Source organism: Hylobates moloch, unplaced genomic scaffold (genome assembly GCF_009828535.3).
Source record: "Hylobates moloch isolate HMO894 unplaced genomic scaffold, HMol_V3 SCAFFOLD_8, whole genome shotgun sequence".
NCBI classification, from domain to species: Eukaryota; Metazoa; Chordata; class Mammalia; order Primates; family Hylobatidae; genus Hylobates; species Hylobates moloch.
In genome coordinates, this window is record NW_026652283.1 from 81,429,221 (window position 1) to 81,454,633 (window position 25,413).

General features: G+C 42.2%; 1 protein-coding gene across 26 annotated transcripts in view; it reads left to right on the plus strand.

The window, feature by feature from the left end:
• Positions 1-25,413, plus strand: part of MAP4 (microtubule associated protein 4) — a 258,274-nt gene that overhangs the window by 70,600 nt on the left and 162,261 nt on the right. For 6 of the 26 annotated variants that reach the window (XM_058443150.1, XM_058443154.1, XM_058443149.1 and 3 more), the window contains exons 1-2: positions 3,932-4,016; positions 21,846-22,087. In XM_058443150.1, the coding sequence (XP_058299133.1) occupies positions 21,865-22,087 (223 nt within the window). In that variant the 5' untranslated portion in view covers positions 3,932-4,016; positions 21,846-21,864. Of the gene's footprint in view, positions 1-3,930; positions 4,017-6,845; positions 6,868-21,845; positions 22,088-25,413 lie in introns of those variants that run through there. The other 20 variants (XM_058443164.1, XM_058443165.1, XM_058443163.1 and 17 more) reach the window with 10 other exon arrangements.

Consider the following 25,413-nt stretch of genomic DNA (forward strand, 5'->3'; position numbering starts at 1 on the left):
AGGCTGGAGTGCAGTGGTGCTGTCACAGCTCACTGCAGCCTTGAACTTCCCCTGCTTGAGTGATCTCTCCACCTCAGCCTCCCAAGTAGCTGGGACCACAGGTGTGCAGGCTAATTTTAAAATGTTTTTCTGTGGAGACGCAGTCTCAGCTGTGTTGCCTGGGCTGGTCTTGCACTCTTGGGCTCAAGCAGTTTTCCTGCCTCAGCCTTCCAGAATGTTGGGATTATAGGCATGAACCACCATGCCCAGCCAAAAGAGAATTTTTTCTTTAATGAAATAGTTCTCAAAAGCTAAGAGCTATCAAGTATGAATATTCTTCCTTTCTTCCAATCTCCTCAGCACTAAGTCATCCTAAAGTTACGTGATATGCTTATTACTTTCTGACAGATATATGAGCTGATAACTATAGAGATTTAGTATTTTAATAATTATACAGTTTTAATATTTATATGATCATATTAACATGATGGTAGTAGCTGATATCTTTCTCTCTTTCTCTCTCTGTCCCTCAGAGATGTGGTCTCACTTTCTCGCCCAGACTGGAGTACAGTGTTGTAATCATAGCTCACTGCATCCTCAAGCCCCTAGGCTCAAGGAATCCTACTGCCTCAGCCTCCTGAGAGGCTGGCACTACTGGCACACACCACCACGTCCAGCTAATTAAAAAAATTTTTTTTGTAGAGATAGTGTCTTGCCATCTTGCCCAGGCTAGTCTTGAATTCCTGAGCGCAAGTGGTCTTCCTGCTTTGGCCTCCCAGAGTTCTGGGATTACAGGTATGAGTCACCATGCCAGGCCAGTAACTGGTCGACCATCTTGAATATTTGTTTTTGCCACATTGCATCATGTCATGCTTTTCTAAAAGCAGAGAGAGCTATTTTTATTGCTTTGCCTAATAATGATAAGATGACCAGCATGGAGAGCTGGTTCGTACGGTTACTCCTTACTGGCGTTCTTTCTATAATTCCAGACAACATGCTTGCTCTTGTACAAACTGTGTTTAGAAAGTGGAAGAAAAGAGGTGAATATTCTTTTTTTATTTTTATTTTTATTTTTGAGACAGTCTCGCTCTGTCACCCAGGCTGGAGTGCAGTGATGCAATCTTGGCTCACTGCAACCTCCAACTCCCAGGTTCAAGCGATTCTCCTGCCTCAGCCTCTCGAGTAGCTGGGACTACAGGTGCACACCACCACACCCGGCTAATTTTTGTATTTTTAGTAGAGAGGGGTTTCACCTTGTTGGCCAGGGTGGTCTCAATCTCTTGACCTCGTAATCCACCCACCTCAGCCTCCCAAAATGCTGGGATTACAAGCATGAGCCACCACGCCTGGCCAAGGTGAATATTCGTAATTGGTGATAACCCTTCAACCTTGAATCTGTTTATTCTTTTTCTAATTGTGAAGAGTTTCTGTAATTTTGGAACTTTAGATTAATTTCAAATTAGATTCAATTTCTAATAACTTCCATTGTGTCATTTTAGAAATGTGTTTTTAGGCCGGGCGCGGTGGCTCACGCTTGTAATCCCAGCACTTTGGGAGGCCAAGGCGGGCGGATCACGAGGTCAGGAGATTGAGACCACGGTGAAACCCCGTCTGTACTAAAAATACAAAAAATTAGCCGGGCGTGGTGGCAGGCGCGGTGGTGGGCGCCTGTAGTCCCAGCTACTCGGAGAGGCTGAGGCAGGAGAATGGCGTGAACCCGGGAGGCAGAGCTTGCAGTGAGCCGAGATTGCGCCACTGCACTCCAGCCTGGGCGACAGAGCGAGACTCCGTCTCAAAAAAAAAAAAGGTGTTTTTAGCCACTTATTTTGTTGGTTTTTATCATTTTGGCCTGTCTCCTGTGTAATCTACTAGGAACAGAGAAGGTATGCACATCCCTTTGATGTGGTCCTTCTCTTCTGGGACCCAGCAGTTTACAGGAGCTGGTATATGCAACTACAGTGGGGGTCCCCAACCCTCGGTCTGTAGACTGGTACCAGTCCATGGCCAGTTAGGAACTGAGCTGCACGGCAGGAGGTGAGCAGCAGGTGAACAGCATTACATTAACTTTGCAGTGATTGTGCCTGAATTCTGCCTTCTGTCAGATCAGCAGTGGCTTTAGATTCTCATAGGAGCGCAAACCCTATTGTGAACTGCACATGCGATGAATCTAGGTTGCATGCTTCTATGAGAATCTAATGACTGATGATCTGAGGTGGAAGAGTTTCATCCCAAAACCTCCCTCTCACCTCTCCTGCTATCTGTGGAAAAATTGTTTTCCATGAAACCTGTCCCTGGTGCCAAAAAGGTTTGGGGACCACTAAACTACAGTATAGACCAGACTCTACTGTTTTTTTTTTAGTGGGCGTTTCGGTCATGCAAGTCCTCGTTTCCATCCCCGTTAGCCTTTTGTCAAGTCGTAGTACTGGCCCGCCTGGCCCAGTAGAGACGGGGTTTCACCGTGGTCTCGATCTCCTGACCTCGTGATTCGCCCGCCTCGGCCTCCCAAAGTGCTGGGATTACAAGCGTGAGCCACCGCGCCCGGCCCAGACTCTACTGTTACAAGTACAGATGATGTATTAGTTCTGTATACTACTGGGAGAAAGATTCTAAGAAGCAGTCACAGAAAAGGTGGTAAGATAATTTATGTGGACCTTGATTTCAAGACTTTCACAAATGAGGAGGGAGAGAAGATAACTTCAAGTTTGGAGAGCAAATGAGCATAGCGTGTACAGTGATAATGTAAGATGGTAGATGGCCTCATGTGACTAAATTGTAGGGAGACCCCACATGGAAAGCTGCTGATGATTATGGTAGGTGATAGGACTGAGTCTTTTCAGTTAGCCTTGATATTACACGTAAGAGTTTGGATTTACAAAAAAAAAAAAAGAAAAGACATCTAGGCATTGGGGTCCCTTTAAAGATCAGGTGGAATGTTTTCCTGATGTTCAGGATTCTTCCTGCCTGCCTCCCTCCTTGAAGAAGAAAAGATAGGTAGGTATAAGTAGTAGCTAGGTAAAGGTATATATAAGCAGGTATAATTCAAAAGGTATTTGAAGTACAGTGAAGTCATTGTGTTAGATAAAAGCAGAAACTACAAAACTATAAGGTTTTGCTTATTTTGTCACGCTCTGCTTCTGTTTTTGGTGTTCTCTGGCTCTTTTCGCCTGATCCTTTGTCTCAGCCTCATTTATAAGTGACTTTTTCCCATTTCTCATTTTTTTTTCATCTATTAAAGTGAGGGGATTGGATCCTAGATCATTTCAACTGGTGTAAGCCTTTAGAGCCACGCACGGTGGTTCATGCCTGTAATCCCAGCACTTTGGGAGGCAAAGGTGGGTGGATCACTTGAGGCCAGGAGTTTGAGACCAGTCTGGCCAACATGATGAAACCTCGTCTCTACTGAAAATATAAAAATTAGCCAGGCATGGTGGTGTGCACGCCTGCAATCGCAGCTACTCAGGAGGCTGTGTTAGGAGAATCACTTGAACCCAGGAGGTGGAGGTTGTAGTGAGCCGAGATCATGCCACTGCATTCTCCATCCTGGGCAACAGGCCAAGACCCTGTCTCAAAAAAAAAAAAAAAAAAAAAAGCCTTAAAATGTGGTTAGAAATAATTTTTAGATTGGTATAGATTAACTCTGAATGTTTTCCTGTGTTAATTAGAGGAAGGAAGTGGGATAAATGTAAAGTTTAAAAAAATGCTCCTTGTCTTTTTCAAAATTTTGAGGGGTTAGGTATTATTAACAATCTTTTAAAGTTTTACTCATTTAAAAAATTCAGATAAAATGGAAGATTCATTCTTAAGGATGATGGTATCAGAAATGTAAGTGCTGTGTCATTGTCATTTCATATTTTGGCCTACATAACCAGACTTCAGACATCATGCTGCCTGTATCACATGGCTAACAGTGGGAGGTATCTGGTGTATTCTTCCTGGAGAAATAGATTGAAATTCATTTGGACAGAAATGTTGAAGGCAGGTGCCTGATCCAAAATGCATTTAGTCAGGACTGAACACAAGCTGCCTGGATAGTTCCTGTAAGTAAGCAAAGTAGCCTTTTAACTTTGTGATGCAAGGTTTTATGTATGTGAGTATGTGTGTGAAAGTGTATACAGTATTTTTATATCCAGAGAACAGGGCTCCCTTAAATGGGGGGTTGGGGGGACTCTGGTAACTACATGAAAGTAAAATGTAACTTCCTTAAACCTATATCAGTGTGTTCTTTCATGTAGGAATTGTAGCTGTGTGATGGCCTCAGCTATTCTAGTAATCAAGGGCTCTCTGCTGTTGCTAATCCTATGATGAACAGGACAAATGGTGGTTATGAACAGAACCCTGTCAAGCCTGGAAATTCTATCAGTTTGTAATAGCACAGCTGTTGTCCTTGAACTGTGTAGGGAGGAACCTAGGGGTGGACAGTTAATATATTCTATGGGGGGGTTGTAGTTTATTGCTCAGGATAGTCAAGATCTTCCTCAGTTGTCTGTTGCTATCTGCAAGTCTTGTTCAGAGGAGAAGCAGGAGAAATTCAGATTTGTCTGAGGAATCATGTATGTCTGTGAACTGTGTAAGTTGGTAGTTGATTCCTATAGACATCCTTGCTAAAGATTTATTTTTAAGTAAAATATTTTGCTTGAAAGTATAAATCAAGGTTTTGTGGTTAAATAAATTAAAAACAACACAGCTACCAAAGATCGGCTTGATGTATAACAGGCCTCTGAAAGAAGTTCAGTAAGAAACAAATCTGGGTAATAAAGTTAATTAGTAACTAAAAACCTGCTACACATACTAAAAAACTGATGTTGAATATTAAATTATTATGAAGCAGGCTATACCTGTATCCGTCAAGATTATAAATGGTCTCCCACACTGGCGACATGGGGTTCCTTTCAAGCCTGAGGAATGGAGCACTATATTTTGGCCACGGCATTCTCACTAATGTCCTAGGATAGCAGCTTAGTGTTGGCTTTAGAATTCTCTGTCATTTAAATGTCATGCAAAAACAAACGTATAAAAGAAAACATTAACCCAGATATCTTTACGGTTCTGTGTCTTGTCCATAACCGCCCCCCCCCCCCCCCCCCGTCAAAAAGGACAGGCTATCAGTTATAGAGAAAATATAAATGAGCATTATAAGCAGTATCCTACCTTTAGTAATTATTAAAAGTTTATTAAATGGGTTGTTTGGAATTCAAAATGATTTGCCTCAAAGTAGTCCAGGTCACTGAGAAGAAAGTCTCTTTCTTTCTGCTGAAACTGACAGGAGGCGATATTTTGAAAGATACCAAGCTTGTCTTTGTACTAACTCCCTTTCTTTTGCCTCCTAGGGCTCCTGGGCCTATATACCCTCTCCCTACTTTGATACCATATCTATATCTGCTTTATTCCCTGAAAGTTCCCATGTTGCCAAAATATTTTTCTTCCTTTTTCACACCAGAACCAAAAACTCAAGACATCTTCAATAGAACCATCTCTGGGATGAACAATGGTCTTTCCAGGGGTGTATATTTTCTTACCCACTTTTAAATTAAGAAATAGGATTCTATACTTTTAAAAAGAGAATGCTGGCTACAGCAAATGAATGTTGGTAGAAATTTGGCTAATGTGACACAGTAAAATGAAAGTACTACAGTGGTTAGGAAAAGTGAGTGTGATGGTGGGAATTAGGCTTCTGTTCTTGCTTTTTTTTTTTTTTTTTTTTTTTTTTTAGTCAGGGTTTCACTCTGTTGCCCACGCCGGAGTGCAGTGGTGCAATAGTGGCTCACTGCAGCCTCAACCTCCTGGGCTCAATCAGTCCTCCCACCTCAGCCTCCTGAGTAGCAGGGACTACAGGCACGTGCCACCATGCCTGGCTAATTTTTGCATGTTTTTGTAGAGGCGGGGTTTTGCCATTTTGCCCAAGCTCTGTTCTAGCTTTTCGTGAGTTTTTTCCCTTCATTTTGGCTCCCATAGTAGCACCTTTCAAGGGGTGAATAGAAGAGGACAGAGACAGCAACAGGCCATTGGTAAACCAGATTGCCAATTTCTCATCAGACAGAATGAGCACAGTTCCCAAGTGAGTGGCTCTAGATGCGAATGACCTAAAATTTTCAGGAGGACTTCATGAAGCTTAAAAGGTTCTTCAGAACTTCTGTGTAATTAAGTTAGATATTAACACTGTTTAATCTGTATAGACCTGTAAAATATTTTTAGTACAGTAATTAATTCCAGAGTTTATGAACTATCCAAAGTAAAGCATACAACAGAGAAAGTACTGTGGCCTCATCATATATCCTTATTTCCTGTTTATGAGCACCTAGCTCTTAATAGTGAGATTGTAGTCAAGAGAGTATTTTATCATCATGTCATGTAGTTGCCTCTTGCCTTAGTTTACCTAGTTTCAAAAACCCGGCTCACTGATAGTTTCACTTCAGGCATGTCATCAGAATGAAAGATCAGATATACAAAGTGCTGTGCTTGAAAACTGTGTTCCCTTAGTGCCTGGTTAGATAATACGGGGCTTATTTTCTGGCAGAGTGGTGTTGAGTCTCCTTTGATGTTAGCCAGAACTGGGTGGAGTTTCTTAAGCTCCAGTCAGATTGGCTCAAGCAGGGCACCGTGCACTGGTGAATTTGTTTTCAGTCCCTCCTTTTGCCAAAAAGCTTTTGTTTTTTAATAAACCTCAACCCAGTTATAATTGAGAATACTTGATATATGAAATAATATGAAATGATAGTTGTTCATATTCACATTGAGAGTCTTAGGGGGTTTATTTATAGCTAACTGAAATGATGCAGCCGAATTACAAGTAGCTGATAGAATAATCAACCTCAGTAAACATTTAACATAACACTCTCATTTTACAGATTAGAGAACTCAGCCCTGAAAGGTGACTCATTCAAGGCCATAGTGAGTGTCAGATTAAACTGGTGCTTCAGTAAAGCATACGAACTTCTGAACCCAGCTTTCAAATTCTCTTGACTCTTACTCACAAATCTATTTAAAGTTAACTTTATTATCTGTGTGGATAGAAGAGGAATAGTATAAATGGTCAATGAGAGATTTTTTTTTGTTTAAGAGTAAATGCTTCTCATTCACGAGGGTTCATTTTTTGATCCTCCTGAACATCCAGATTTGAAAATAATAGTGTCATATCCTTTTATCCATAAAATATGTAACTAAGCATTTAAGGCATAACCGAATAGTAAGTAATTTCAGGTGATTCTGTGTGAGATGAAATTCATAGATGAATTTATTAAAATTAATTTTGGAATACTTGAAGAACCAGTTTAACATCTATAGAGCATTTAAAGAGTGTATTGTACTTATACATGTTTCAGAATAGAATAACTATAAAATTGGATAATCTCTTTAATTTATTGAAAACTGGGGATTTCTGGGAAAAAAAACAACAGTACTTTAACTTGAAAGATGACACTAGCATTACCTTTCTAGGATCATTTTCCATAAGGGGTGTGTGTGTGTATTTTAAAATCATATTCTATTTATGTGGTGACAAGTAAAGAATAGCTTAACTGTTGATGAAATACAGATGCTAAGTGGCTAGCTAGATGCGCTCATAGCTTCATGACCTTCCCACTTTCCAATTGTATAATTTTCTATCAGTTTTACCCTCTTAGGCTGAGTTTTAGCTACTGTTCATATTCCATGAACCATGTGCAGCCCAGGAAGTCATCTGGGAGTGTGTATTGTGGGGGGTGAGGGTGCTGAGGGTTGGGTAGGGGAAAGATTACAATGGATAAAGGCTGCCCTTTGATAATCTGCATTCTGATAAATGATATTTAAAATGTATTGGTGTTTTTTTGTTTTTTTTTTTTGGTTTTTTTTTTTTGAGGCGGAGTCTTGCTCTGTCACCCAGGCTGGAGTGCAGTGGCGCAATCTCAGCTCACTGCAAGCTCCGCCTCCTGGGTTCACGCCATTCTCCTGCCTCAGCCTCTCCGAGTAGCTGGGACTACAGGCGCCCGCCACCACGCCCGGCTAATTTTTTTGTATTTTTAGTAGAGACGGGGTTTCACCGTAGTCTCGATCTCCTGACCTCGTGATCCGCCCGCCTCGGCCTCCCAAAGTGCTGGGATTACAAGCGTGAGCCACCGCGCCCGGCGTATTGGTGTTTTTGACTGTATTTTTACCCTGTGCCTTAAATTAGGAAAAGTTTTGAGTAGATTGCATCATGTAAATGTCATTATGTATTTCTGGGGAAAATTAAATTTTGGACTTTTATGGTATGTTGTTAAGGATGGCACAGATGTCCTTAAAAAGTTCTCTTTGACCATGAAACTGATGCAGGATTTTTGCTCCTTAGCTCAACTAGGTCCAGGTTCTTATCTCATTAGCGGAAGAATTAGGCACGTGGACATCAAAGAGTGAGTGGAGTAGAATTTATTAATCGAAAGGAAAGCTCTTAGCAAAAAGAGAGAACATGGTAGGTGGTTGGTTCTACTACCTGAAGACAGGAAAGTTCCCAAATATGGCTGAGCCTGGGGCTCTTTATTGGTTCAGAATGGGGAGTGTGTGCTGATTGGTTTGTGAGTATGCAAAAAAGGTCAAAGCGAAGACACCACTCAAAAGTGGGCAGGACAGTGTAGAAAACCAATTAGGAAAGGGTAGGTACAGGTTACATAGGTGAAGGATGGGGAGCAATCATGCCAAATGGGAAGGCAGGTTCTCAATCCAATCTGAGCATTTACCCAGGACAGTTTCGGGATTAAAGTTCGGGTTTCACTGAGGACTCGCCCGTGTCTGCCTAGACATTTGTTTGCCTCCTGCCTCTATCAAAACTAGTTATAGACATTCTTTTTAGTTTTTGGTTCATAACAGCTCCTAAAGGATAACTACTAATAGTTGTCAGAGATAGAATAGGGAAACGGCATAACTGAATAGTAAAAGCAACTGAATAGTTGCTTTTCGTGGAACCCTTTGACATTATAATCTGTTAGGCTTTTAAAAGCTCTTTAATGAACTCATTTCTCAGCATTTTCCCTGTCATGATCTGGAGTTACAATAATACTTTATATGTAAAGTAGGCTGGATGAGCATAGAATAGGGCTTCCCACCCACATTCGTCTGTTGTAAATGAGTCACAGGTGTGCCACTACTACTATAGGAACTTTTTTTTTTTTTTTTTTTTGAGACAGAGTCTTGCTCTGTTACGCAGGCTGGAGTGCAGTGGCGTGATCTTGGCTCACTGCAGCCTCAGCCTCCTGGGTTCAAGCAATTTTCCTGCCTCAGCCTCCTGAGTAGCTGGCATTACAGGTGCGTACCACCTAAATAATAAAAATTAGCACCCAGCTAGTTATTCTGTTTTTGTATTTTTAGTAGAGATAGGGTTTTACTGTGTTGGCCAGGCTGGTCTCAATCTCCTGGCTTCAAGTGATCCGCCCTCCTTGGCCTCCCAAAGTGCTGGGAGATTACAGGCTGGGATTACCAAGTCCAGTTCCTACTACAGGAACCATTGAATTCCTATTTATGGTTCCTTCAGAAAAGCTGCTAAATTCTGAATTTGGCAGTGGTTATTCAAATAGTGGAATTTATAATTCCAGTAGTCTGAGATGGCATTTGCTGTGGACAACAGCTCTGTCATGCCACAGGACCCCCTTTGGCAGCAAAGCTATTGGTTTTTGTCACGAGCCCCACACTACTTGTTTTAGTCAGGATTCTCTTACAGGGACAGAACTAATAGGATATATCTCCAAAGGAGAGTTTATTAAGTATTGATTTACATGATCACAAGGTCCCATAGTAGGCTGTCTGCAAGCTGAGAAGCAAAGAGAACCAATCCGAGTCCCCAAAATGAAGAACTTGGAGTCCGATGTTCGAGGGCAGGAAGCATCCAGCATGGGAGAAAGATATAGGCTGGGAGGCTAGGCCCATCTCTTCATGTTTTTCTTCCTGCTCTATGTTCGCTGGTGGCTGATTAGATGGTGCCCACTCAGTTAAGGATGAGTCTGCCTTCTCCAGCCCACTGACTCAAATGTTAATCTCCTTTGGCAACACCCTCACAGATACACCCAGGATCAATATTGCATCCTTCAGTCCAATCAAGTTGACAGTATTAACATTACAAGTCCACTCCTTGTCAACTTGAACCCATACACATCTCCTGAGATCATATGTAATCTTCAAATAAGGACAATAATAAGGTCATAATTACACCTAATGTAATAAAACTATCCTTCATACAACCAGAAACACACCAATCCCCAACCCAAATACTATTACATAAAGTTAACAATACTTAAATGCTGTTATGAAATCAATAAATCTTATGTCACATGATAAAGGAAAAGGAAATATAAAGTGAAGATATTAGTACATGTGTATACATACACAAACATGTTTTTAACAAATGAAGGAGGAAATACTCATGGCAGTTACAGTCCTCATTTCTGCAGCCGGTCACGTGGTCATAGCTGGTATTGATGACTACCTTCTTCTACCCATTCTGTATTAACTTTGCCTTCCCCAAATACCTCAGCAGTCATGGTTTTTTTTCCTGGTGGAGTGACCCAAACCTTCATTCCTGAATGGTCCGGGTCGTTTGTAGTCCTGCCTGGATTTGGCTGTTGTGGTTTCGCATTGACCGTAATCACAGGGCATGGTAATACTAAGAGATGCCCTAATGGGTCTCGTGTATTCCATGCATACTCTTCCTTACCTCCGTTATGAAGTTGTAGACTGATTTCATCTTGATAGTTTGGGTCAGTCACCTTAGCCAACACCGTAACTCCCTTCTGAGCCTGTTGACTTAAAGGGAGGGGGAGCCCAAAGTGTCCAGGTGACAATCTTAACTTCCAGTTTAATGGAATCGTTGTTGTGTCTCCTGGTGGCAGCATTCCTCCCTCTGGAATTAAGACCTCTAGGCCAGCAGAACGTAATGTTGCAGGAAAGGAAGCAAAAATTTTGCTAGTGGATCACTAGGGGTGATGGTGAGTGGTGCCACTTCCAGTTCCACCCATCGATTCCTGGACCCATGAATCCTGGCTATGGGAGAAACAGTACCTTATATTGGACGCAGATTCAGAGGATACACGGCCTTCTGGAGAGCTTTCCCCCTGTCCTGCAAGGTACTGTCACCTAGTTGGCATTGTAATTGTGACTTCAATAGGCCATTCCACTGTTCTGTGAATCCAGCTGCTTTAGGATGATGGAGAACATGGTAAGACCAGTGAATTCCATGAGCATGAGCCTACTGCCGCACTTCTTTAGCTGTAAAGTGAGTGCCTTGGTCAGAGGCAATGCTGCATGGAATACCATGACAGTGGATAAGGCATTCCATGAGTCGGCCGGGTGTGGTGGCTCACGCCTGTAATCCCAGTACTTTGGGAGGCCGAGGGGGCAGATCACTTGAAGTCAGGAGTTCAAGACCAGCCTGGCCAACATGGTGAAACCCTGTCTCTACTGAAAATACAAAAATTAGCTGGGTGTGGTGGCAGGTGCCTGTAATCCTAGCTACTTGGGAGGCTGAGGCAGGAGAATCACTTGAACCTGGGAGGCAGATGTTGCAATGAGCCAAGATTGTGCCACTGCGCTCCAGCCTGGGCAACAGAGTGAGACCCCTTCTCAAAACAACAACAACAACAACAACAAAAAAAGCGTTCACAAATGTTAGTCTTGGCAGAAGCATTGCATACAGGATAGGCAAGCCCATATCCAGAGTAAGTGTCTGTTTGAGTGAGGACAATCCTCTGCCCTTTCTATGATGGAAGAGGTCCAATGTAATCAATCCACCACCAGGTATCTGGCTGATCACCCAAGGAATGGTGACATACTGAGGGCTTGGTGTTGGTCTCTGCTGCTGGCAAATTGGGCACTCAGCAGTGGCCGTAGCCAGGCCAGCCTTGGTGAGTGGAAGTCCACGTTGCTGAGCCCAAGCATAACTTCCATCCATGCTACCATGGCCACTTTGTTGGCCATGGGCGATGACAGGGGGAAGAGGCTGAGTGGTGTCCACAAAATGGGTCATCCTATCCACTAGATTATTAAACTCCTCCTCTGCTGAGGTCACTCGTTGGTGAGCACTCACATGGGATACAAATATCTTCAGTCTTTGACCACTCAGAGAGGTCCAGCCACATACCTCTTCCCCAAATTTCTTTGTCACCAAGTTTCCAATCATGCTCCTTCCAAGTCCCTGACCATCCAGCCAAACTATTGGCTACAGCCCATGAATGAGTATATAATCACACATCTGGCCATTTCTCCTTCCATGCAAAGTGCACAACCAGGTGCACTGCTCAAAGTTCTACCCACTGGGAAGATTTCCCTTCATTGTTGTCCTTCAGGGATGTCCTAGAAAGGGGTTGTAGTGCTACAGCTGTCCACTTTCAGGTGGTGTCTGCATATCATGCAGAACCGTCTGTGAAGCAGGCCCTAATCTTCTTTTCCTTTGTCAGCTGATCATAGGGAACTCCCCATGAGGCCATCGGTGCAGGCTGGGAGAGAGAAGGCAGGGTGGCAGGAGTGGAGGCCATGGACATTTGAGCCACTTCGTCATGTAATTGACTTGTGCCTTCAGGACATGCTTGAGCCGGATCATGTATATACCACTTCCATTTGATGATGGAATGCTGCTGTGCACAACCCACTTTATGGCTAGATGGGTCCGAAAGCACCCAGCTCATGACAGGCAGTTCAGGTCCCATGGTGACTTGATGACCCATAGTCAAACATTCAATTTCCACTAAAGCCCAGTAACAGGCCAAGAGCTGACTCTCAAAAGGAGAGTAGTTGGTTGGGCATGGTGGTTCATATCTGTAATCAGCACTTTGGGAGGCTGAGGTGGGCGGATCACAAGGTCAAGAGATCGAGACCATCCTGGCCAACATGGTGAAACCCCATCTTTACTAAAAATACAAAAATTAACTGGATGTGGTGGCACACACCTATATTCCCAGCTACTTGGGAGGCTGAGGCAGGAGAATTGCTTGAACCCGGGAGGCGGAGGTTACAGTGAGCTGAGATCGCACCACTGCACTCCAGCTTGGCAACAGAGTGACACTGCATCTCAAAAAAAAAAAAAGAAAAAAGAGTAGTTATCTGTTATCTGTAGAAGATGGCAGGGCTTTGCTCCAAAATCCTGGAAGTTTCCATTGCGATTCACCTATGGAAGCCTGCCAAAGGCTCCAAACAGCATCCCCATCTGCCACTGACACATTAAGCACCATTGGATCTGCTAGGTCATATGGCCCAGGTGGCAGAGCAGCTTGCACAGCAGCCTGGACCTGTTGCAGAGCCTTCTCCTGTTCTGGACCCCACTCAAAACTGGCAGCCTTTCAGGTCGCTCAGTAAATGGGCCGGAGTAATACACCCAAATGAGGAACGTGTTGCCTCCAAAATCCAAATATGCCCACTAGGCATTGTGCCACTTTCTTGGTTGTGGGAGAGGCCAAACACAACAACTTATCCTTTAACTTAAAGGGAATATCTTGACAGGCCCCACAACACCGGATCCCTAGAAATTTTACTGAGACAGAAGGTCCCTGAATTTTAGTGAGATTTATTTCCCATCCTCTAGCATGCAAATGTCACACCAATAAGTCCAGTGTGTTTGCTACTTCTTGATCACTGGATCCAGTCAGCATAATGTCATCAATGTAATGGACCAGTGTGATATCTTGCGGAAGCGAAAAGCGATCAAGGTCTCTCCAAATAAGATTATGACACAAAGCCGGAGAGTTCATACACCCCTGCGGTAGGACAGTGAAGGTATATTGCTGGCCTTGACAGCTGAAGGCAGATTGCTTCTGATGGGCCTTATGGACAGGAATGGAGAAAAAGGCATTTGCAGAGTCAATGGCTGCATACCAGGTACCAGGAGATGTGTTAATTTGCTCAAGCATTGAAACCACATCTGGTAACAGCAGCTGCAATTGGAGTCACCGCTTGGTTAAGCTTATGATAATCCACTATCATTCTCCAGGATCCATCTGTCTTCTGCACAGGCCAAATGAGAGAGTTAATGGGGATGTGGTGGGAATCACCAGTTCTGCATCTTTCAAGTCCTTGATAGTGGCACTGATCTCTGCAGTCCCTCCAGGGATGTGATATTGTTTTTGATTTACTATTTTTTTAGGTAGAGGCAGCTCTAAGGGCTTCTATTTGGCCTTTCCCACCATGATAGCCCTCACCCTAGCAGTCAGGGAGCCAATGTGGGGGTTTTGCCAGCTGCTAAGTATGTCTATGCCAATTATGCATTCTGGCACTGGGGTAATGACCACAGGATGAGTCCAGGGACCCACTGGACCCACTGTAAGTCAGACCTAAGCTAAAACTTCATTAATTACCTGACTTCCATGAGCCCCTAGTTTAACTGGAAGACCACAATGATGTTTTAAGTCCCCTAGAATCATCATCAGCCCAGAGCCAGTGTCCAGTGGTCCCCAAAGTGAAAGGTTGGATGAAGGTCTCCTTGGGGAAGGATGGGAGAAAGATTCACTGCATAAATTGTCAGTAAAGTAGTGGGGTCCTTCCTCAAGGGTACCTGGCCTCCCCTTCATTCAAGGGGTTCTGGGTCTGTAAACTGGCTCAAGTCTGGAAATGGATTGAGTGAGGGGCCATGAGGGGCCATCTTTTTATAATTCAAATTAGTCTTTCGTCCATTCGACCTAGAAGTTTTCTGTTTGTATAAATTAAGTAGGAATGCAGTAGGCTTCCTGTCCGTTTCACTTCTAGGAACACCGTGATTAATTAGCCAATGCTAGAGCTCTACATGAATCAGACTATTCTGATTGTCACTTTGCCTCTGCTGTCCATTACGGTAGCTACGCCCACCTTGCCTTTGATGGTTGAGTGCTGCCACTTGGCCCTTGCCACCTTGGGATCCAGTTATTCCCCTCGTATTTCAATTTTGTAGTTGAGTGACTGCGGTTCTCACCATTAGGTCTGACATACAGAGAAGAGCAATTACAGGGCTCTTCAAAGATTCAGTTGCTACCCTCACAAATCTATTTCACAAGGCATTGGTCAAGGGTATATCTTCTGGACCCTCCCAGCTGGGATGAGTAGGTCTAAAGTGAGTAATCCACTCCACCATCTCAATCTCCCTAAGCTTTTGGATCCCTTCCTCTACATTAAACCAAGAGATATCAGGCATTTCCAGCTCCCTCACAGTGGGCCATCTTTTAATGCATATTTCAGCTAACCAAGCAAATAAACTATTAGAACCTTATTTTAACTCCCCGAGCTGCAACATTAAATGCAGAGTCCCTACTTAGTGGGCCCAAATCAATAAATTCAGCCTGATCCAACTCTATGTTCCTTCCACCATTATCCCATACCCTTAATATCCATTCCCATGCCTGTTCTCCAGATTGCTGTTTATATAAATTAGAGAACAGTTCTTTTTTTTTTTTTTTTTTTTTTTTTCTTAGAGGGAGTCTCGTTCTGTTGCCCAGGTTAGAGTACAGTGGCACAATCTCAGCTCACTGCAACCTCCACCTCCCGGGTTCACGCGATTCTCCTGCCTCAGCCTGCCGAGTAGCTGGGATTACAGGCGTATGCCACCACGCCCAGCTAATTTTTTGTATTTTTAGTAGAGACGGGGTTTCACTATGTTGGTCAGACTGGTCTGAACTCCTGACCTCGTGATCCGCCCACCTCGGCCTCCCAAAGTGCTGGGATTACAGGCATGAGCCACCGTGCCTGGCCAAGAACAGTTCTATTTGAGTGTAGTGCACCTCCTCCTGGGTCACACTCTCAACCTCACCTCTAGGGACCTGTGGGACTTGAGTTTATAGGTCTAGAAGCAAACGGGTGTTGCAGGTACCTTCTGAGGAGAATCAACATTATCTTGCCTGGCAACTGCCTGAGGGGCGGCCATGACTCTTGCCTCTGGCAGCTCAGGGTTTATCTCCTTAGACAAAGGTGGAAAGGTTGATGGTGGGGATGGGGGGATATGTTGCCACTATGGGGGATGGGGAAGCTGTTCCTTCTGGCAGAAAAGGCTCACCAGAGTTTACAAACCCAGTGTCCCCAGCTTCATCAGGGTCCTCCCACACATCCCCATTCCAAGTTGCAGGGTCTCATTCTTTTCCAATCAATGCCCTCACTTTAGCAGTAGACACCTCAGGTGGCTGTGCGTGCATCTTTCGTTGCAGGTCAGCCACTTGCATGATAAGAGCTTATGTCTGTTTTTCCACAATTTCAGCTCTTTCTCAACAGGAGCTAAGACTCTCATTCAGGGCAATCTTAGCAGATTTGAGACTCAGTATCTGCATCTGAAGCCAGGAAAGAGAATCCCTGAGTTCATCATTTTCTTTCATCACTTTGTCCACTGAACTTAGGAGCAACCAACCAGCTTCATTAATGTTCGTTGGTTTTCCACACATGGTCAAAGGTATTATGTATAGAGTCACTAAGTGCTTGTGTTTCATGAGCAGTTGAATCAGGAGTGTCAAATGCATTTATTTTGCATAACTCTAAACGGTTCACGCCAAGGACTATCAATGTTCTCCATGCTATTAGAAGTAGAGTCCTTAGCATTTTTGGATCAATCATATTAAGCAGCCAACTCCAGAAACACACAAACCACCAAAAAAACTCCATCCTTAACATTCTGTTCCTCTGGAACCACTCCTGGTACCAGAATCTGTGTTAGTCTGGGGTCAGAGTTTTCTTAGAGGAAGAGAACTAATAGGATATATATGTATGTTTATAAAAAGGGGAATTTAGTAAGTATTGACTTATACGATCACAGGGTCCCACAAAAGGCTGTCTGCAAGCTGAGGAGCAAGGAGAGCCAGTCCAAGTCCCAAAACTGAAGAACGTGGAGTCCGATGTTCGAGGGCAGAAAGTATCCAGCACAGGAGAAAGATGTAGACTGGGAGGCTAGGCCCATCTTGCCTCTTCATATTTTTCTGCCTGCTTTATGTTCGCTGGTGGCTGATTAGATGGTGCCCACCCAATTAAGGGTGTGTCTGCCTTCCCCAGCCCACTGACTCAAATGTTAATTTCCTTTGGCAACACCCTCAGAGACCCACCCAGGATCAGTGTTGCATCCTTTAATCCAATCAAGTTGATGCTGAATATTAACCATCACACTAATAAAAGTGTAATTCTTGCTGACCACACTGGGCTGTGGGCTAAGATGGGGGTGGAAACAGCTCTAGACAAAAGGACCATAGACTTCCTGGTCTTAACCAAAGCTCAAGCAGATTTCAAGAATGCAAAGCTTCTCAACTTGTGTTCTACAGTTTGTTGATGTCCAGGGCTTTGGAATGGCTGATCATAACAGTTTTGTCCAATTTAATACCTTTTTTATTTTTTTGGGATGGAGTCTCACTCTGTCACCCAGGCTGGAGTGCAGTGGTGCGATCTCAGCTCACTGCAACCTCCACCTCCTGGGTTCAAGCAATTCTCCTGCCTCTGCCTCCTGGGCAGCTGGGATTACAGGCCCCTACCACTATGCTTGGCTAATTTTTTGTATTTTTAGTAGAGAGGAGGTTTCACCATGTTAACCAGGATGGTCTCGATCTCCTCCTGACTTTGTGATCCCCCCGCCTCAGCCTCCCAAAGTGCTGGGATTACAGGTGTGAGCCATCGCGCCCAGCCCATATTTACTTTTTTATGGAGAGGATTCAACAACTTCTTTATGACATCTATTATTAAACTCAGTGCGTGTCTTTCTTTGACATAATTTGCTCTCTTCGCTATTTTTCTTCTAACAGACTGATTAAATTGGATTTAACTTTATTATAGTTATTAGATATTTCTAAATGGAATTAAATTTATTATTATTTTTTATTTATTTATATATTTATTTTTGGCCTTAATGTTAACAGCCAGAGTGTGATTTACTTTTTACTTATTTATTTAAAAGTTTTTAAATTTAATTTTTGTTTTTTGAGACAAATTTTCTGTCACCCAGGCTGGAGTACAGTGGTGCAATCTCGGCTCACTGCAACCTCCATCTGCCAGGTTCCAGTGATTCTCATGCCTTAGCCTCCTGAGTAACTGGGACCACAAGTATGTGATACCACGCCCAGCTAATTTTTGTATTTTTAGTAGAGATGGGGTTTCACCGTGTTGGCCAGGCTGGTCTCGAACTCCTGGCCTCGAGTGATCCAGCTGCCTCAGGCTCTCAAATTGTTGGGGTTACAGGCATGAGCCTCTGCACCCTATTTTTTTTTTATTTTTATTTTTAAAATTTTTTTGAGACAGGGTCTCATCTGTCACCCAGGCTGGAGTACAGTGGTGCCATCACAATCATGGCTCACTGCAGTCTCAACCTCCCGGGTTCAAGCGATTGTGACACCTCAGCTTCCTGAGTAGCTAGGACTATAGGTGTATGCCACCGTGCCCAGCTAATGTTTTTTTAGTTTTTGTAGAGGCAGGGTCTCAGTATGTTGCCTAGTTGGTCTTGAATTCCTAGTCTCAAGTAATCCTCCCACCTCAGCCTCTGAAAGTGCTGAGATTGCAAGTGTGAACCACCATGCCTGGCTCAGAGTGTGATTTTTTTTTTTTTTTTTTTTTTTGGAGACAGAGTCTTGCTCTGTCACCCAAGCTAGAGTGCAGTGAGGCAATCGTGGCTCCACACCTGGAGTGTGGTGGCTATTCACAGACGTGATCATTGCACACTATAGCTTGGAACTCCTAGTCTCAATCTTCCTGCCCTAGCCTCCTGAAAGGCTAGAATTACAGGTGCATGCCACCACACCTGGCTCACAAGTATCTTTTGACATTTTTTGAGACCTAAATGAACTTAATCAAATTCCAAGTATTACGATGACAGAGTCGCATGAACCTGGGAGGTGGAGGTTGCGGTGAGCTGAGATGGTGCCGTTGCACTCCAGCCTGGGCAACAATAGTGAAACTCTGTCTGAAAAAAATAAAAAATAAAAAGATATGATTTAGGAACTCATTAGTATAGTCACAGGAAATTTAAATATCACATTTGCTTTAAGAAAAGTAATCAGGCTGGGCGCAGGGGCTCACACCTGTAATCCTGGCACTTTGGGAGGCCAAGGTGGGTGGATCGCTTTGAGATCAGGAGTTCGAGACCAGCCTAACCAACATAGTGGCACTCTGTCTCTACTAAAAATGCATACCTGTAATCCCAGCTACTAGAGAGGCTGAGGCAGGAAGATCACTTGAACCTGGGAGGTGGAGGTTGCAGTGAGGCGAGACTCCACCTCGAAAAGAAAAGAAATCAGAGAAACAGCTCTTTCTACTACGTTTTTATATAATGGTACTATCTAGAATTTGAAAAGATAATCATTTAAAATTATTAATGAGGAATTAAGGTTATTTCAAATAGGAAAACTCATAAAATTAGGCACATGGAAGAAGGTTTAAATTTATTTGAAATTTTTAGATTTTATTTGGAAGTCTATATAAATATAATTGATTATTTAGTATCTTTCCAAATCTTGGTATTGTGTTTTTTTCTTAGATAATATAAAGAATATGTAATGAATGTTTTCACTAAGCTCCATATAGGTAGAGACAAACTATCTCCAGCATTCCCAGTACTGAACACATGCTATCTTTTTTTTTCTAGGCACTTGCCTAGAAGATGCAGATCTTGCCCCTGGCCTTAATTATCCTGTCTGTACTTATTTGGGTCTCGGATCTTGATTCTTAAGCCTCTGTGCCACCACTCTAATATATAGCAACACCCTTTGCTTGTTGGATTTGGGAATTGGGGGTATGATGACTTCTGATTTTTCAGGGTCTGGAAGTATTTGCTTTGTGCATGTTTTGTAATCGTGGTAGCTTCACAGCATGTAAGTGGGAGGAGAGGAGTGTGTGGGAACAAAGATGAAGATAGAATAGGAAGGAAGGAAGATGGGACCATATTCCTTGCTTGAATTCTATTTCTTTTTCCTAAGTGCATTTGTTGGAGAGAGGTAGACAGTGGAGAAGAGCTTGAAAGGAAAGCCTGACAATTAAGTGGCTTGAATCATAGTATATTTTGACTTTTTCAAGTTTGTGTTGGAGAAAGACTGTGTATTAGTTGAGATTCTTCCATTGTAAACAACAGAAATAGATTGGCTAAATTAGGCAAAAGAAAGATGAAGGCCGTTCACTTAGACTTGAAGTAGTCAACCAGGCAACTAAATAGTTGTCACTCATGGACTTTTCTTCCAGTGTGTAGTCAATAAATGGTCCTTTCCAACTGTCTTCTTCTTGACTTCTGATTGACCCAACTCTAGTCATTGAGAAATGACTAGATTGTCATTTGTCAATCTATAGAGTGTAGGTGATTGACCCTACCCCCCGTAGGGGTAGGGATTGGTTTGTATTAGGGGAGATAGGAAGAATAGATTTCTGGACAAACACAAGTAGTACCCATTACACTATGCAACTAAGGATCTGTTTGACTTGTATTTACCTTGTCAACAACATAGCTTATGTGTCAACTTATCCTATGGAGTCTCTTGGAGTTTCTGTTAGACTTTTTGAAAGCAGGTGTAGTACCTTGCACACTTTATTTCCTGTTATGCCCTGCATTTGAATGGTGCTCAATTTATTGCAGGCCTTTGACTCTTTTTTTTTTTTTTTTTTTTAATTTTTTTTGGTGGGGGGATCGGAGTCTCACTCTCGCCCATGCTGGAGTGCAGTGGCGCAACCTCGGTTCATTGCAACCTCCATATCCCGGGTTCAAGCGATTCTCATACCTCAGCCTCTCAAGTAGCTGGGATTACAGGCGTCCACCACCATGCCTTGCTAATTTTTGTATTTTTAGTAGAGATGGGGTTTCACCATGTTGGCCAGGCTGGTCTTGAACTCCTGGTCTCGAGTGATCCTCCTGCCTTGGCTTCCCAAAGTGCTGGGATTACAGGTGTGAGCCACTGCACCTGGCCCCTTTGGCTCTTTTTACTACATTATTTCTGTATTTTCTAGGCTATTCACCTATGGTTTGCTTATAGATTTACTTTTTTTTTTTTTAACTTTATTTTAGGTTCAAGGGTACACGTGAAGGTTTGTTGCATAGGTAAACACATGTCACAAGGGTTTGTTTTACAGATTATTTCAATTAAGTCCAGTACCTGGTAGTTATCTTTTCTGCTCCTTTCCCTCCTCCCACCCTCCACCCTCCAGGAGACCCCAGTGTCTGCAGTTTCCTTCTTTGTATTCATAAGTTCTCATCATTTAGCTCCCACTTATAAGTAAGAACATGTGGTATTTGGTTTTCTGTTCCTGCGTTAGTTTGCTGCGGATAATATCCTCCCGCTTCCCATCCATGTTCCCGCAAAGGACATGATCTCATTCTTTTTTATGGCTGCCAGTAGATTTACTTCTTAACTGCAGATTATGTAATTAAGAAGCTGGTAGTCTATAAAAACGGTAATATACGTGACTACAGAGAGGGACCATCTCCCTTAGCTAATTGAGGGAAATGTGTCTTTTTTTTTTTTTTTTTATGCTGGCAGGGCTAAGTAGTTTGGTTGACAGGGCTATCCACGGGTGATTTCATGAAGAAGCAGGTCCTTACTCCAAGATAAGATCCATACTCACAGTCTTTGGTCAAGAAAGTTGATTTCATTTGTCCAATAGTAATGTAACTATGTAAAGACCTGATTTGAATCTTACTGTCTATAGCTTTGGATATGTTGATTGTGGGTTTTTTTGCACCTCACTTTTCTTATAAATAGAAAGGACACAATTGCAATTGCTTTGTCCTGCCACCACCACCTCCCTCCACCCCCAGAAATGTGAGAAAAGAGTAACTAGCAGTGAGTTACCTTGGGTGAGACTGTGCATTTCTTAGCTTTATTTTTCTCATCTTTCAAATGAGGGAGCCTCTTCTAGCTGTAAAATCTTAGATTTTGATTCTTTTGTTTGTTTCAAACAATTGACAAGAGTTTTAGAAATGTTTTTCCTTTTACAGTGCTCATTACATAAAAGATCTTTTTCCTCTTCACCAGGCAGTTGCAGCAGTGCAGAATGGCCGACCTCAGTCTTGCAGATGCATTAACAGAGCCATCTCCAGACATTGAGGGAGAGATAAAGCGGGACTTCATTGCCACACTAGAGGCAGAGGCCTTTGATGATGTTGTGGGAGAAACTGTTGGAAAAACAGACTATATTCCTCTCCTGGATGTTGATGAGAAAACCGGGAACTCAGAGTCAAAGAAGAAACCGTGCTCAGAGACTAGCCAGATTGAAGGTAAGTATTTAAACCAGACTGCTTATATATGTTCAGAAAGCAGGTTAGGGATTATGCATTTGGTCATAATCTTGGAAACTGAGAATTGAGCTGAGTTTTTTTAGTGTAGGCTAGTAACTTTATATTTCTTTGTGAGATACCGAGAAGGTAGACTTACCACCCTTTGAGTGAGCGTTCATGAGTCTGTAGATAACTTTTAACCCTAATGTTTCTTCTGTAATGTTTTGACAACCATAGAATCTTCTTCTTAATTTCCTAAATTAAACTGTCTACTGTGCCTTTTCTCTGAAAGTAGCTTTGAAAAGTTAAATAAAATTCTGCGGTTATATCAGAATTTCATTTAGACTGGAATCAGATGCCATTTATTGTCTTTGGGGTCATCCCAGCTCAGGATTAAAGCATAATTAAAGCTTTTAAGAGAAATTTGCCATTTTCCTAGATCAGATGTGCTAATAATTGGTTGAGTATTTTTGTATCTGTGTTCACAAGGGAATTGGTCTGTAGTTTTCTCATAATGTCTTCTGTCCAGTTTTAGAATTGGGGTCATGCCGACTTCATAAAATGAATTGGGAAGTGTTCCCTTCTTTCTCTTTTCTAGAATAGTTTGCATAGAATTGATATTTTTTCTTCTTTTCAGTGTTTGATAGAATTCATCAATAAAGCTATCTGGGCCTGGAATTTTCTGTCGGATTTTTAGACTAGGAATTTAGTTTCTTTCAGAGATCATAGAACTATTCCAGTTATCTGTTTCTTAAGTTAGCTTTGGTAGTTTGTATCTTTCAAGGAATTCCTTGGTCCGTTTCCTGGCATAAATGTTGCAGATTAATGGAGATACGCTTTTAATGTCTGTAGGATCTATTATGTCCCCTCTTTCATTTCTTATATTAGTCATTTGTGATGTTTCTTTCTTTTTTTTTTTTGATAAGTCTAGATAGAGGTTTATCAATTGTATTGAAAGATCCAGCTTTTGGTTTCATTAATTTTTTTTGTATTGTCTTTCTGTTTTTAATTTCTTCTCATCTTTATTTTTTCATTTCTTCTGTTTACTTAAGTTGATTTATTCTTTTTCTGGTTTCTTAAGGTGACAGCTTAAATCAGGTTTTGATCTGAGACATTTCTTTTCTAATGTAATTACTTAATGTTATAAATTACCCTCTAATCACCATTTTAGCTGTGTCCCATGGATTTTGATATGTTGTATTTTATTTTCATTCATTTAAAAATATTTTAAAATATTTCCTTTGTGAATTCCTCTTTGTGTCTGCCTTTAAGATTTTATCTTTATTTATTTTTTTTAGCAGTTTAAATATGTTGTGTTTAGATGGTATTTTGGAATTTTTCTGCTTGGGCTTCTCTGAGCTTCTTGATCTGTGCTTTTGAAGTGGTTAAGTCTGGAAAATTTTTGGCCATTATCTTTTAAAATATTTCTTCTTGCGATAGTTTGCTGAGAATGATGGTTTCCATTTTCATCCATGTCCCTACAAAGGATATGAACTCATCGTTTTTTATGGCTGCATAGTATTCCATGGTGTATATGTGCCACATTTTCTTAATCCAGTCTGTCGCAAGCACAAAAAACCAAACACCACGTGTTCTCACTCATAGGTGGGAATTGAACAATGAGAACACATGGACACAGGAAGGGGAATAGCCCATTCTGGGGACTGTTGTGGGGTGGGGGGAGGGGGGAGGGATAGCATTAGGAGATATACCTAACGCTAAATGATGAGTTAATGGATGCAGCACACCAAATGGCACATGTATACATATGTAACAAACCTGCACGTTGTGCACACGTACCCTAAAACTTAAAGTATAATAATAATAAAATTTAAAAAATAAATAAAATATTTCTTCTGCCCCATTCTTTTTCTCTTCTCCTTCTGGGATTCCAATTATATTTTTGTTAAATTGTTGGATAGTGTCTTGTATCTCTTGGATGCATTGTTAGTTTTTTTCTCTCTTTATTTCTGTTTTTTACTTCGGATACTTTCTTTTGACCTATCTTCCAGTTCCCTGATTCTTTTCCTAGTTGAGTTGAATCTAATGATGAGCTTTCAGTGGCATTATCTACTTTAGCATTTTTTATGTTTTTAATTTCTAGCATTTCTGTTTGCCTCTTTCTTATAAGCTTCCTTATTTCTGCCAGAATTTCCCATCTGTTCATGTATGTTTTCCACCTTTTCTACTGTAGACTTTAACATATTAATCATAGTTGTTTTAAATCTCTGTGTGATAATTTGAAAATCTGGGTCATCTCTCAGTCTTATTGCTCTGTGTGTGTGTGTGTGTGTGTGTGTGTGTGTGTGTGTATCTTAGTTTTTGATTGAATGCTGGATCTCACATGTAAAATAGTAGGCTGAGGCCAAAAGGTATTGTGGTTGGAAATAGGCATGTCTCTTGAGTTTAGTCATTTTAACAGGAGTTGAGCTAGTTTTGGGTTTTGTCGTTACCGTAATTGCCTTTAGTGTACCACTGTCTTCAATCCCTTTAATTCTGTGCTTAGAGTGGGGACTGAGGCCCTGGAAGGTATTTCTTTAATGTGCTTGCTCCACTCTTTCAGCCTTCCCTGTGTACCCGTGCCTCAGAGGGGTCCTTGTCCATGCTCTTTTCCCTCTTTTATCAGAAGAGTTCTAGCCAGGTGGCGGGCAGAGTTTGTTTTTTTATTGTCCCATTTTGTGCTTAATCCTGTGCTTAATCTCACGGGTTGGGTCTTTCTCAATGTTATTATCCTTCTCACAGTAGTAGCATCTTCTAATGGTATTGGTGTCGGATCCCGGATGAGGAGTTTTTCTTGCTCCTCTCTCAGGTCTATAAAGTATGTTTCTATTACTCTTTCCCTAGCTACAGCCAGTCTTCCTGTGTGCTCTGGGGCTGACAGGGTTCGGTACTCCTTCCCCAGGAGAGAAAGATCCCAGTGGGAGGGGTTCATGCTTTTCCCTTAATGGTGGTGGCCTTCTCCAGGTCTGTACCACGGAGGGAGGCTCTGTCTGGTCCCTCACCCTGCTTCCAGTCTTTCCTGTGAGCATGCGGCAGACATCTGTGAAGACAGTCCTGCAAATGAGTGTGAATTCCCTTTGTGTCTGTGGATTTGAGGGGCCCCATAGTCTCATGCTAGCCTTCATTTACCTTTGACAAATCACTACAATTTTTACTTGAATTTTTCTTACCTACTTGTAGGGTATCCAATGTCTCTTCTGCACATGCTCTGACACAGGAGAGCTGGTGTTCACCTCCCATGTTTCCTGGAGGGGCTTGTTTTTCTTTGGATTTCATACTACTGGGTAGCTTTCCAATGAATTCAAGTTTTTTGTAGTTGATCTGGC